This window comes from Papilio machaon, chromosome 7 (assembly GCF_912999745.1).
Source record: "Papilio machaon chromosome 7, ilPapMach1.1, whole genome shotgun sequence".
Taxonomy (NCBI): domain Eukaryota; kingdom Metazoa; phylum Arthropoda; class Insecta; order Lepidoptera; family Papilionidae; genus Papilio; species Papilio machaon.
Window position 1 is genome coordinate 79,077 of NC_059992.1, and position 13,423 is coordinate 92,499.

General features: G+C 47.5%; 2 protein-coding genes across 2 annotated transcripts; both read right to left on the bottom strand.

Moving 5' to 3' along the window:
* Nucleotides 1-411: 411 nt before the first annotated feature.
* LOC106712698 (protein borderless) lies at nucleotides 412-8,466 on the bottom strand. The gene is made up of 9 exons (XM_045678560.1): nucleotides 8,214-8,466; nucleotides 5,864-6,101; nucleotides 4,928-5,185; nucleotides 4,367-4,557; nucleotides 3,506-3,730; nucleotides 3,206-3,434; nucleotides 2,083-2,292; nucleotides 1,311-1,577; nucleotides 412-1,090 (listed from the first exon to the last, which is right to left on the bottom strand). Exons 1-9 carry the CDS (start codon nucleotides 8,391-8,393, stop codon nucleotides 861-863), a joined length of 2,028 nt encoding a protein of 675 aa, XP_045534516.1. The 5' UTR covers nucleotides 8,394-8,466; the 3' UTR covers nucleotides 412-860.
* A 1,589-nt stretch (nucleotides 8,467-10,055) lies between these two features.
* On the bottom strand, nucleotides 10,056-12,524 carry LOC123721120. The gene is made up of 2 exons (XM_045678591.1): nucleotides 10,475-12,524; nucleotides 10,056-10,132 (listed from the first exon to the last, which is right to left on the bottom strand). The coding sequence occupies exons 1-2, from the start codon at nucleotides 12,522-12,524 to the stop codon at nucleotides 10,056-10,058; spliced, it is 2,127 nt and encodes a 708-aa protein (XP_045534547.1).
* Nucleotides 12,525-13,423: the final 899 nt, after the last annotated feature.

Consider the following 13,423-nt stretch of genomic DNA (forward strand, 5'->3'; position numbering starts at 1 on the left):
ATGGACGGATGTTTGTTGTAAGGTACATGTATATACATGTATAACCTAATATAACACATAGGCTACTTGTTACCTTCTTTTTATATTCGCGGCCGACAGCTAGTGTACATGTAGAAAAAAAAAAAGAAAAGTCTAACTTTGTTTTTGTTTTTATTTCATTTTACAACACTATTTAACAACAGAATAAGCTCATAACAATTTTGGCAATTGTTCTATGACATGTCCGGTCTTCATGTTTTTTAAATGTCTTTCTTTACAAATAATATGTATTTACAGATTCGGGCTCATTAGGTACACTTTTTAATATAAACTTTTTAAACAATGATCATTTTTAAGATAATAAGATATACGTAAGAATATCTTGTATTTATATATGTTTCTTTTAAATAACACATTAACAAGTAAGTGATGACCAAATAAAAAAAAATAAAAAAAACATCATAAATTTAAGTTATTTGACTATTTACATAGTTATCTTTTACATAACCAGAACTTATAATTAGTAGAAAAAATATACATACATATTCAATGGGTTGAGTTAGTTTAAATTATCATAAGTTAATAATTGTTTGTGAAAGTGGTGTCTCGTGTCGGCGGCGCGCAGTACTCGCTCAGGAGGCAAATCTAATAAATGAACGGCTTCGGCTTCGGGTTCGACATTTTCGCTTTCGAGTTAAAAATGTGTGGAATGAAACAAGTAACAGGTTGTCGTTTATATTTCCCATCTTCCGCTAAAAATCAAACATTGTTTTATTTCCATCGTGTAGATGCTGGCCTTGCTCCTATTCATGATCAAATCAACAACAAGTGAGTATCGATGAGACGGACGCGGCGGGCGCCGAGGCAGCAGACGTGGGTGATCAGCGCTTGTCGCGGTGGGTGCGGGGGGTGCGGGGGGCGCGGCATAGGCGATGTCGCGCGGCCCACAGCGCGCCCGCCGCGGCCGCCAGTAGCAGCGCCGCGGCCGCCGCGCCCGCCGCCACGCCGCGCATCCGCGTGTACTGCGGGACTCGCAGCGCCGCTCCGCCGCGCGCGCCGCTCGCGCACCACACGCGCGCCAAATACTCCGCGCCCTCTTCCACTTCGCTCACTGTAACATTAAGTTTATATTGTGATGAAATCAATTTGTCTGATTAAATTAAATGTTATGTATTAAGTAACTAGTTAAAATTTGTCAGTCAGAAAAAAAATCACGGGATATCTCATTTTTACAGCATCCTTGTGAAGTTTCGTGATTTTATTTCGAAAAGGGAGGCATCTCTTTTCAAACGTCAAGTGAGTAATGTAGGTAGGTAGTAGGGGAGGCTGACCGAGCAGGTAGTCGTGGTGTGTGTGGGCGGCGGCGAGCGGGTCGCGCGCCTCTCCGCGGTACCACCGCACGGAGCAGCGCGTGTGGTCGTGCGGCGCGCGACTCCAGCGCACCAACGCGCCCTCCTCGATCAGGCGCACGGTCACTTCCATCTCCTCGCCGTCGTCGCCGACGTCGCCGACTTCGCCGACTTCGCCGCTCGCGGTGACGTCGCTCTCGGTAATGGCCGCCGCTGACGCCGTGCCGAGATCTTCACTTATCTCTGAATCTGTCGCAATAAAGCTACAGTAGAGGAAAATCTCATAAAAAAAAAGAATACTACATTTTAGTTAGGTTCCCAAGACTAAGTCGGGACTAAACATGTATATATATTTTAATTATTATACCGTACTTCATATTTGGTTACATGCTAATATTGGCCTACATTGTAATCTTTCACCATTTAAGGATTTCTAGAACTAATCAAAATACAGAGAAAGAACTTTAAATCCAAGTACAATTTCAAAGGTTTTAGTATCCAGACCTTTTAGCTGACGTCCTAAGGGCCAGAGTGAATAGTGCATCGAAATTGGCGGTTTAAAAAAAAAATTAATGACACTATAGAGGAGCCGTTGGCCGAGCCACCGGTCACTGGGGAGCTGAACCCACACAGACTCCGTGGCAGTCCGAGATATCGCTGGATATATGTGGCGACGGAAAATCTACGGGAGATCCGTTAATAGGCAGGTGCATCTTATGTGAACTATATAAGCACTACAATAAAAAAAATGTACCAAGCGTTCGAACGACAAGGGGTTTGCTGAAAAGGCCATCGCCTAAGTGATCCTGCGCCAGCACGCGCAGCTCGTAGTCGGCGGCGGAGCGCAGACCCAGCAGCGTGGCCTCGGCGACGCCCCGCGACAGCAGCCGCATAGTGCGCCACTCTCCGCCCGCGCCGCGCTCGCGGTACCACACCGTGTACTCCGCGTCCACGCCGCTGCCGCCTGCCGCACACACACACCTTGCACTCGCTACCCACCCCCTTCCGTACCGCCCACCGTGTTCGCTCTTGATGCTATCATATGATGATGTCATAATTTTTGTCAAAATCTTATTCTTATTTCGTTATAGTCACTGGCTAGGTCCGCGAGGCTAGCTCACCGGGCACCCAAGACAGGTGTATGGTGCGCGAGGCTAGCTCACCGGGCACCCAAGAGAGGTGTATGGTGCGCGTGGCTAGCTCACCGGGCACCCAAGAGAGGTGTAAGGTGCGCGGGGCTAGCTCATCGGGCACCCATGAGAGGTGTATGGTGCGCGAGTCTAGCTAACCGGACACCCATGAGAGGTGAATGGTGCGCGAGTCTAGCTCACCGGGCACCCAGGAGAGGTGTATGGTGCGCAAGTCTAGCTCACCTGGCACCCAGGAGAGGTGTATGGTGCGCGAGTCTAGCTAACTGGACACCCATGAGAGGTGAATGGTGCGCGAGTCTAGCTCACCGGGCACCCAGGAGAGGTGTATGGTGCGCAAGTCTAGCTCACCTGGCACCCAGGAGAGGTGTATGGTGCGCGAGTCTAGCTAACCGGACACCCATGAGAGGTGAATGGTGCGCGAGTCTAGCTCACCGGGCACCCAGGAGAGGTGTATGGTGCGCAAGGCTAGCTCACCTGGCACCCAGGAGAGGTGTATGGTGCGCGAGTCTAGCTAACCGGACACCCATGAGAGGTGAATGGTGCGCGAGTCTAGCTCACCGGGCACCCAGGAGAGGTGTATGGTGCGCAAGGCTAGCTCACCTGGCACCCAGGAGAGGTGTATGGTGCGCGAGTCTAGCTAACCGGACACCCATGAGAGGTGAATGGTGCGCGAGTCTAGCTCACCGGGCACCCAGGAGAGGTGTATGGTGCGCAAGGCTAGCTCACCTGGCACCCAGGAGAGGTGTATGGTGCGCGAGGTGGGGCGCGCCGTCAGGTTGTATGGCGCGCGCGGTGGCACGTTTTCGATTAGCAGCTCGGTCTCGGCCACGACGTCGGCGGCCTCATTGCTGGCCGTGCACACGTACACACCGCGGTCCTCCTCCGCCAGCTCGCTGATGGTCAGGTTTCCGTCCCGCAGCGAGTGCCGCCCCTCCGGGAGCGAGCTACCGTCTTTCTGCAAACCATTGTTGAATTTGTTTGTGTGTAAGATAACATTTGCAGGTGCAGCGGCAGCGAGCGCCGTACCCGCGTCCAGCGAAGTGCGGGCGCGGGTGCGGCGTGATGCGGCGGCTCGGCGACGGCGCACGGCAACGTGAGCGTGTCGCCGAGACGCGCCACGTAGAGCGGCTGCGGGCGAGCGCTCAGACGAGGCGCGCGCAGCACGCGCACGCGCACGCCGCCCGACGCGCCCTCCGTGCCGAGAGCGTTATATGGCGTGCACGAGTACACTCCCTCGTGCGACTCGTCCACCTGCAACAGGAGGGACCGACTTATACGGGGTTGCGCGACGTGCGGACCGACTTGCACCGGGGGAGTGTCGTGAATCCGAAGCTCCAACGCCGCCCGATGTAACACCAAACCGGACGTTGCGGTGCACGTTTTCTTGTTTTTCGAAATTATCCCTTGTTTATTTATCTTAGATGTATAATTAACACCGTCTAAACGGCCGGACGGATCTTAAAGTGATTTTGACGGGAAGGTAGCTTGGGTATGCGTGAGTAACATAGGTACGTCATTTGTTCTGAATCCACGCTGACGAAATCGCGAGCAATTGCTGGTTTAATATACATTATATTTCACACAAATAATGTAACATTGTGCTGTTATACGTGGGCTCTGAACCGAATCCGGGCGCACGTTCACACAGCTACCTTTACACTTCACAGTACGAACTACACATAAAATGAATTCAATTCTATCAATGTTCGATGTTAACACGAGTGTAATTTGCAAAGAGATATCGCTAAACAAGACACAAAACTTAAAAGTAATAAAAGTTAAGGTTTTGTTTTATCTGAATCGAAACTAACCAGGTACAGTATTCATTATAGTTGTAGAGGGTGCGGCGGTGGCGAGATGCTCATTAGTCGTGTCGGATCAACTTACCCGGTTAAACAATAAACTGCCGTTCATGCTGTAGAAGACGCCGGGAACATTGTAAGGGTCGAAGAGGAAGCCGTCTTTCTCCCAGCGCAGGTTCGTGAGCGGTGGGTTGGCGCTGAAGTGGCAATCGAGGCTCGCCGCCTTGCCCGCGGCCAGATATCTTTCCTTAGGTGAATACACAACTTTCGCTTTATCTGTAAAATGAGTATAAAACGACACGTAAAGGAGTTGAATACGTACAATAATATTTAAAATGTGAAAGTAAAAAAAACAATAGTAATAACAGAATAGAGCCAATGGAAACAACCTATTTTGTCTCCCTCGCATCCGCCGTCGGGATGTATGCGCAGTTAGACGCCCGGACCTTTTCTCCGCCCTACTACGCTGCCTTTACTTAAGTAGCGTGTTATCTTTGTATAATTCTACGATTTGTCAGCGGTGCAAAAACTTTATTGGGCTTTCGATAACCGGAGCAACGGACGCGGGGGCGCCGGAGGCCACTCTACACCGGGGGCGCCACCAGGTCATTTGCTCTTTCTCTCTACATGTACATGATGCGCTCACAGTGCACGTCGAGGAATGCGCTGGCGGTCTGCAGCTGGCCGTCGGGCGCGCGCACGAGGCACTCGTACTCGCCAAGGTCGGCGGCAGCGGCGTGGAGCAGCACCAGGCTGCCGTTAGGTGCGGCCGTAGGCGCGTCGCCACCGCCCGCGCGCCGCCATTGCACGTCGGCTCCAGCCGCCCGGGGCGCACATTCCAGCTCGGCGCGCTCCCCCTCCACCACAGTCGTGTTCATGGGGGGGGTCACGATTAGGTTTCCTCCTTCATAATAAATCAAAACCGTACATATTATTTTGTATAATTCTTCAATGATCTCTTTTAATTTAGCATACATTCTTGAGAACTCGAAGTTTTTTTTTATATAACAGCAGCCACCTGAATTCGCGGGAACAGCGAAGCGACCGCTGCCCATAAACACCCGCAATTGCAAATACGTTGCCTACCTTTAATCGACAGAAGAGAGGACGCATAGAAAGATTTCCCCTTCCTATGCGACCCTCTTTCTGTCAAATCAGCTTCTCCTTCCCACCTTATCCATATAAGAAAAGGGTAGGAAAAGAAAGAGGAGTAAATTTAGGCCTCCGGCATGAACACTCCTTGGACGAGCAGCGGAATTTTTTCCACTTCACACCTGTTTTCTGTGTGGTCGTGGAATTGCAGCGAGCGTGTTCGCCCATGCAAGTAACAGCAGATATTATTATTGCTGGCATCTACAACTATTATTATCTGCATGATGGTGTTACTCGTTATTTAATTCGTTAGTTGCAAGGCAGGAGTTACCTGCAATGTTTTTTTTATATGGTTAAATTATAACATCATCAGCTGGCCAGACTTTCTACATGTGTGTTTATGCTAGAATTTGAGTAGGAAGGATTTAGACAGGAATTTTAGGTGTTTACTGATTACAAACATGTGTATGTATGTTTTGGGCACACGCACCATCCACCTCTAGATAGTAGAAGGTGCCGTTGTTACGCGCCGGCGGCGAGCGGTTCGGGAAGAGCACGCGGCAGCGGTACAAGCCGGCGTCGGTCTCCCGCACGGCGCTCACGTTGATGGAGCCGCGGCCGAGCCCCGCCGGCCCGCCGCCATCGCCCACACGCCGCACGCGTCCTCCCCAGCGGTCGGCCACGCGCACCGCGCCCTCGCCACTCAGCCACGACAAGATCGTCTCGCCCTGCAACACCGGCGTCACCGAGTTTACGGCGTCCTCACTACACTGCACCGCACCGCACTGCACTCGCGCACATTTGGAGCGCTGCGCTCTGACCGAATAATAGGAGCTGCGAATGCAGTGCGCATTTTCCTCAGAATTAATCTATTGTCACATCGCTTTGAAACAATCCAGAGGGGAGAGGAACAATTCCGCAGCAAGGCCGAGGGCGCCGCCGCCTTCTCAGTGGATGCCACTGATCGATTGTAAACGTCGTCATTACATAACCGGACTACAAAAATATTACAAAGAAAACAAACATGTGATAAAGAAAGTTTATACTATTAAAACTAAAACGTTATTGTGGCCTATATGTCTATAATGTAATTGTAATGTAGTATAAAGCTATGATAATTTTTTTATAACTAAAAACAACGTAAGAATTGAAAAAGTTGCTTTTTCATTATAAGTTATAAATGTTAGTATACATCATGTGCCCAGTAATTGTCATTTTTTTTCAAAATTTCCAGTTGTGGTAACTGTATAGACTATTTTAAATTAGTCTATTTAGTGGTGGGAAATGGTCCTCTTTATTTGCAACACGTGCATGGCGCAGGTGGGCGTGGGCACGCGGGCAGTGGAGGGCGACACAATCCTCGCGGCCCACGCGCACCAAATTAACATGATTAAGGATCTGGAGCGCCGCAAGCCGCGAGCCGCGAGCTGCAGCCGGCCGCAACTCGCCGCCACTTGTACTATAATACTTTAATCTCTTTCTCTAATACCAAAGTTCCCGCTTTCGAAGACGCCGAATTATAAAGCACAGACAAATAACCTACTCATATTATAAATGCGAAAGTTTAGAATTTAGATGGATACATGTTTGTTAGAAGATTTCTCCGGAACGGCGGAACGAATCTTGATGAAATTGGGTACAGATATAGAACATATTCTAGAAGTACATATAGGCTACTTATAATGTATTTTTAATTGCGAGCGGACAGAGTCGAGGGCGACAGCTAGCAGGCTATAGATGGTGCGTTTCATACAAAGATTGACGTCTCGTCGAGTCGTTTGTCTAAATGTCATTACTGTTTGTGACGCAATTTTACCTCAGTAAAGGGAATCCTTTTTTCGTTTCACTTTTGAACGGTATAAAATTGTAAAAAAAAAGAAAGATAATAATGATGTTAAGAGACAAAATAATATTAAGAGCTAGAATATAATTGTGTATTTTAGATAGGTAGGTGTAGCGTTGCCAGGCGTCCGGATAAAGCCGGATATAGGTAGGCTTTTTGATTGCGTGTCCGGCCAAAACAAACGGTTTTCCGGCTTTTGTTAGGCTTTTTACATTTCCCAAACGTGAGTGTACCTATTAATACTGAGACATAATCCTAAATAATATAGGGTGTCCGATCTTTCTACCCAAATGTCCGGTCAAACTGGCTGGTCTGTCCGGCTACTAGGTTTGGCGACCTGGCAACTCTAGGTAGGTGCTATACGAGTCACACATCATCACACAAATCTCATCGCTCGAGACATTGCTCACGTTACCTTTAAGTTTACCACAAAAGGCATGTGTGTGTGTAAACATACACCTAACATTAGCTGGATAAACCTAGATTTATCTTCGACAGATTGCTTATTGTTCTTATGATGTACTTAAACATTAAAAAAAAACAATGACTCATTTATACTAATATCATAATAAGGAAAGATTTAATTGTTTGCATTGAATAGGCTCCGATACTACTGAACCAATTTGAAAAATTATTTCACGGTTAGGAAGCTGCTCTATCCCCGGCCCAGCCGTTTTGAAGTAAGCAGTCGCTCTCGACTTCGTTGCCGTGAAATAAAAAAAAAGATTTAAAAGTAGCCTACAATACTCTCGCACACATTAGCTACCTTCCAGTGAAAATCCCGTCAAAATCGGTCCAGCCGCTTCAACGATTATCCCGAACAAACTATGTCGCGTAAACTACATAACGAAATACATCAGGTACACGAAATATGCTTTTTTTCGTTATTAAATAAAGACACTTAAATTTTGTTAATTGTATAGATTATCGTGTGATGAAAGTCCATCGGCAATATGAACCCCAGAGTGGGCAAATGCGTAATAGCCTCAAAACTTACGTCTTTATCCCATTGAAGGTGGTAAGGTATCTCGTTGCCGAACGGGAAGTCGAGATGACAGTTCATAACGGCGTAGCCGCCGACCGTCGCGCGTAGCCGCTCCGTCTCCAGCGGCAGGAGCGATGCGGCAGCGGCCACCAGCAACGCGGCACACGTCACAGTCCTCCAGGTCAGTGCCATTGTCACCACAGCCCGCAACACGCGCTACGCGGCCTGAACGAGCGGCGCGACTGGCGGCCGTTAGCGGCAGCGAAGCGCACCGACCGACGACTGCGCCGCGCCGCCGCGTGCGCCGCGCTGCGGAAGTGCCGAGGGCCACGACGACGGCCGACCGCTCCTCCAGGCGAGTCCGACTCCCACCGTCATACGTACAAGTTAAATAATTGTGGTGGACGTTCGACTCGTATACCATTTCTTTGTCCAGTTTACCGATTTTATGCGGCCGGCCGAATTGGGAGCATACGCCGTTACCGTGGCCCGCCAATTGATGACAATGGGTACGGTGGCGCAAGGGCGGGAGCAAACGACGCCTTGCGGGCGGTTTAACTAATTACATCATATCCACAATGACGAGTCATTGAAATGATCGCTCCACTTAGGGCGATGACGCGCGGACACAAGTTCGTAAGACGGCGGTAAGTCTCTCTATTCAGCATCAATTCCAACCGAGATTGAAGCTAAATTAACAAGAAGCTAATTGTGTGCGCATACGCTGATGAAACATCATTCCACAATGACAAATATATCATTAATCTTCAATACAAAGGTTCGCCAAAGATTTTCGTCAGAGCAGAATAAAAAAAATATTCCAGCGTGCCTCAGCTCAGCTGTCCTCCGTCAGTAGCTATCGTCCGCCTATAGATTGCGAGTTTAGGAAAAAAGTGCACAAGTGCGAAAAAATATTGAGACATTACAGTATACCTATTGTTTATTGAAAATCAAATTCTCCGAAATCGCTAATTACATTCGTATTGATTTTCATACACCGATAGAGATAAATTGACAATATAGCTATAAGTGCACATTTGCACGGGCGCTTTTTTAACGCTGCGTAAAACCTCGTCTTTGGCGGCTTTCGAGTCGAGCGATGGACGCTTCTTGTTACGTTCGTCCAGCGCTCTAAATGTAACACTACGTGATAGAAGACTGACGTGTTTTACTTCGAATGTCTAAATTGACCGGACTATTTGTCTAGTACTTGAGAAACAAATACCACTAACTGACTATAGGTTCAATTGTTAGATTAAATTATTTTGTTATGTTTAACTGTTAACGATTAACTTTAACTTGCGTTAAATTATCGAGAATTTAACGCTTTAACGATGTTAAATTTTTAATTAACGATTAACGAAGTTAACTTTTCGATTAACTGTGCCCACCTGAGTGCGAGACATTGAACACAAACGTTGTACTTCACGCTCGATATGATTTAAATCTAATATGTACACAATTTGTCGATGACGTTACGAAGACGCTTGTAGCAAATATCAGTGCTAGGCCCTCTCTATCTAAATATTACACTTTAATATTTTTCTAAAGCATACAGTTGGTTTAGTTTAAAATTTAAGCTTCACGCGAAGTCGCGGGAAAAAGCTAGTGTTCAACAGTTATATGAAAGCGCTTCACCAGAAATATTTTGTAGTTTTCGAATTTAAGTTCAGGTTGACTATTATTTGGGTTAGGTTTGGAAAAGTCCCTTGCGGGCGGGCTAGTGATCTAGTTGTTCCGGATCTGATTGAAACACAAATTTTAACTGAAAATATTTTATTTTAACTGGTCCCGTTTATAATTCAAGTGTATTTTGGCAACTATCAACTTGTAACATTACAGGAACACTGGCCATTAGACAGCATAAATACACAGCCAGTTGTCAACAAAAAGCCGACAAGGAGGCGAGTGCTTCGACATGATGATCACCTCTGACCACAACTTTGACATACATTTAAATTGTTTAAACTTTCGTGAGACATCATAATTAATTAATTAAGAAACGGCTTAACTCACGTTTTGATCGTCCGGTGGCGGCACCGACTAGTTTCGGACCCATCGGGGGTCCATCTTCAGGGCGAGTGTTTACTTCGAGGACTTCGCGGTCGCGTCGCGTCTCGCACTGCGGGCCATAGCGCGTAGCGCGCGGCTCGAGGGGGCGGCGGGCGCGGGGGGCGCGGTGGCCGTTGCGTGCGTCGGCGACGGCGATGTCGACGAGTTCAAAATTGACGAGTCACTGTTGTTGTTAACATTAAACGGGGCGCAAAACGTACTGACGATGTCCGACACGTATTCAACACCATCTTCGTTGTTCTTCTGCTTCGGTCTCAGCAACACGGGTTCCCACGCCGGAGACAGAGACCAACCCTTATCTCTATTAAAATTAGGTCGACGTCGGATTTCAATGGCTTCGAGTAACTTACGTGACACGAAGTTTTTGTCACGAGCCAAGACTTTCACTCGGTCGAACCTAATGTAATGAGAGTTGGAGGTAAGGGCGTGTTCCGCAACCGCTGACGTGTTGCTGTCCAGTTTGCGCATGCAACGAATGTGCTCTGTGAGCCTGGTATTAATGTTGCGCCCCGTTTCCCCAATGTAACTTTTGCCGCAATCGCATGGAATTTCGTAGACGCCTGGGCCATCTAAGGGGGTACGATCTTTCGGCGAACGTAAAACTCTCCTTATCTGCGTAAGGGGCCGGAAAATTGTCTTGATACTATACTTGCGGCGTAACAAGTGTCCAATCTTATCCGTCACCCCCCGCATATAAGGTAGATATGCCGGGACTCGCTCCACAACCTGAGGCCGTGTCTTACCGGTCGTGTTTGCTAGCCTAAGGCTTTGTCTCCATTTGTAGCCATTGTCCTCAAGAACTCGTCTCACGTGCGTCAGTTCCGACTCTACGAACTGAGGATCGCATAAGCGAAGTGCACGATTGATGAGAGTGCGTGGCACGGACGATAGGTAAGACGGATGATGATGGGAATCCGCCTTTAGGTACCGATCGGTGTGCGTCGGTTTCCTGTACACCGTGTGCACTAGACACCCACTCGATTCACGCTTCACTAATACATCCAGGAAAGGGAGGGTTCCATCTTTTTCCTCCTCCGTCGTAAAGCGTATCCTAGGATGCATTTCGTTCAAGTGATCCAGTAGCTGCCCTATGTGTCGTCTGGAAACTATAGCAAACACATCGTCTACGTATCTCAGCCAGTATCTAGGTTTGACTGGCGCACTGTTCAACGCTTCCTTCTCGAAATTTTCCATAAATATGTTGGCCACCACCGGGGCTATTGGCGAGCCCATCGCCACTCCATCCACTTGTAAATAAAAATCCCCTCGCCAGAGGAAATAGCCACTCTTGAGGCAAAATTCTATCAGACTTATGTACTCAGTAGGTAAGTTGTTAACAATAAGGTGTTGCTTTATTATATCAATAGTTTCCGCTACCGGTACGTTAGTGAATAAAGATGCCACGTCAAAACTGACCATTGCCTCGTCATCTTGAATTCTTATATCTCGCAATAAGCGAATGAAGTGTGTGGAATCCCTTATGAAGCTCGTCGTTTTCCCAGTCAAAGTTTGCAAAAAATCCGCCATGTGACGTGAGCACTTATACGTTGGCGAGTCGATTTGACTAACAATGGGACGTAGCGGCCAATTTGGTTTGTGGATTTTGGGTAAACCGTATATTTTTGGAGGTGTCGGGTTCAAGGGACGTAGTCGTTTTCTCTCTCCATCTGACAGCGAGGACAAGATCTTGTTCAGTTTGGACGTAACTCGAGCTGTCGGATTGTAGTTTACCTTTTTATATGTACTGGTATCACTAACTAGTTCATCGACTTTTTGTTCATATTCAGCTGTATCTATTATGACAGTCGCGTTGCCCTTGTCCGCCGGTAAAACGAGAATATTCGGATTATTGCGAAGAGACATAAGCGCCTGGAACTCTTGCCTAGTGATGTTCTGTTTCGGACTCTTGTGTCTGCGTATTAAAGCAGATATATCTTGTCTAAGGCATTCAGCGTCCGGTCCAGGCACCTTATTGCGCATGAGACAGCTTTCGACACTAGATACTATAGACTCCACTGGAACTCTGCTAGGTGTTATTGCAAAGTTTAAGCCTCGTGATAGCACTTTCTGCGCCTCAGCTGATAAGGCGTGTGAAGATAGATTTACTACACTCCCATCCGATCTGCCAAAACTATGTTGGTTTTGGGTACAAACTGAACTTTTGCTATTATTTTCCAAGAGGCGTTTTATTTTATGAGCGTGAGTACTTTTTGTTGATAACTTTATTCTCTCAGCTCTAATGTAAGTCATAGTATCTAAGCGCTGCCATATATCTAACTCTAGAACGCTGGACAATTCCATATGTAACCAATATAATTCATTGTTTACGTACGCAATCTTTCGGCGGTAGTCATTAATAACTCTCTTCAATATTTTGATGCCCGTCGTTTCGAAGAATTCCTCGTAACCCCGAAAGCACTTCACTTGTTTGGGTCGTGCAAACTTCGGTATAACACCATTATCACGACACTGTATAACAAAGTGTAACCCGCACTCGAGTTTATTACGTTTGATTCTTAGCGAAGCGAACTTTTTTTACTCGCGTTTGCCCTACCTCGCCGTAACGGTTAGCAATTAAATTGTTTAAACTTTCGTGAGACATCATAATTAATTAATTAAGAAACGGCTTAACTCACGTTTTGATCGTCCGGTGGCGGCACCGACTAGTTTCGGACCCATCGGGGGTCCATCTTCAGGGCGAGTGTTTACTTCGCTCGAGTGGCGAGGGGATTTTTATTTACAAGTGGATGGAGTGGCGATGGGCTCGCCAATAGCCCCGGTGGTGGCCAACATATTTATGGAAAATTTCGAGAAGGAAGCGTTGAACAGTGCGCCAGTCAAACCTAGATACTGGCTGAGATACGTAGACGATGTGTTTGCTATAGTTTCCAGACGACACATAGGGCAGCTACTGGATCACTTGAACGAAATGCATCCTAGGATACGCTTTACGACGGAGGAGGAAAAAGATGGAACCCTCCCTTTCCTGGATGTATTAGTGAAGCGTGAATCGAGTGGGTGTCTAGTGCACACGGTGTACAGGAAACCGACGCACACCGATCGGTACCTAAAGGCGGATTCCCATCATCATCCGTCTTACCTATCGTCCGTGCCACGCACTCTCATCAATCGTGCACTTCGCTTATGCG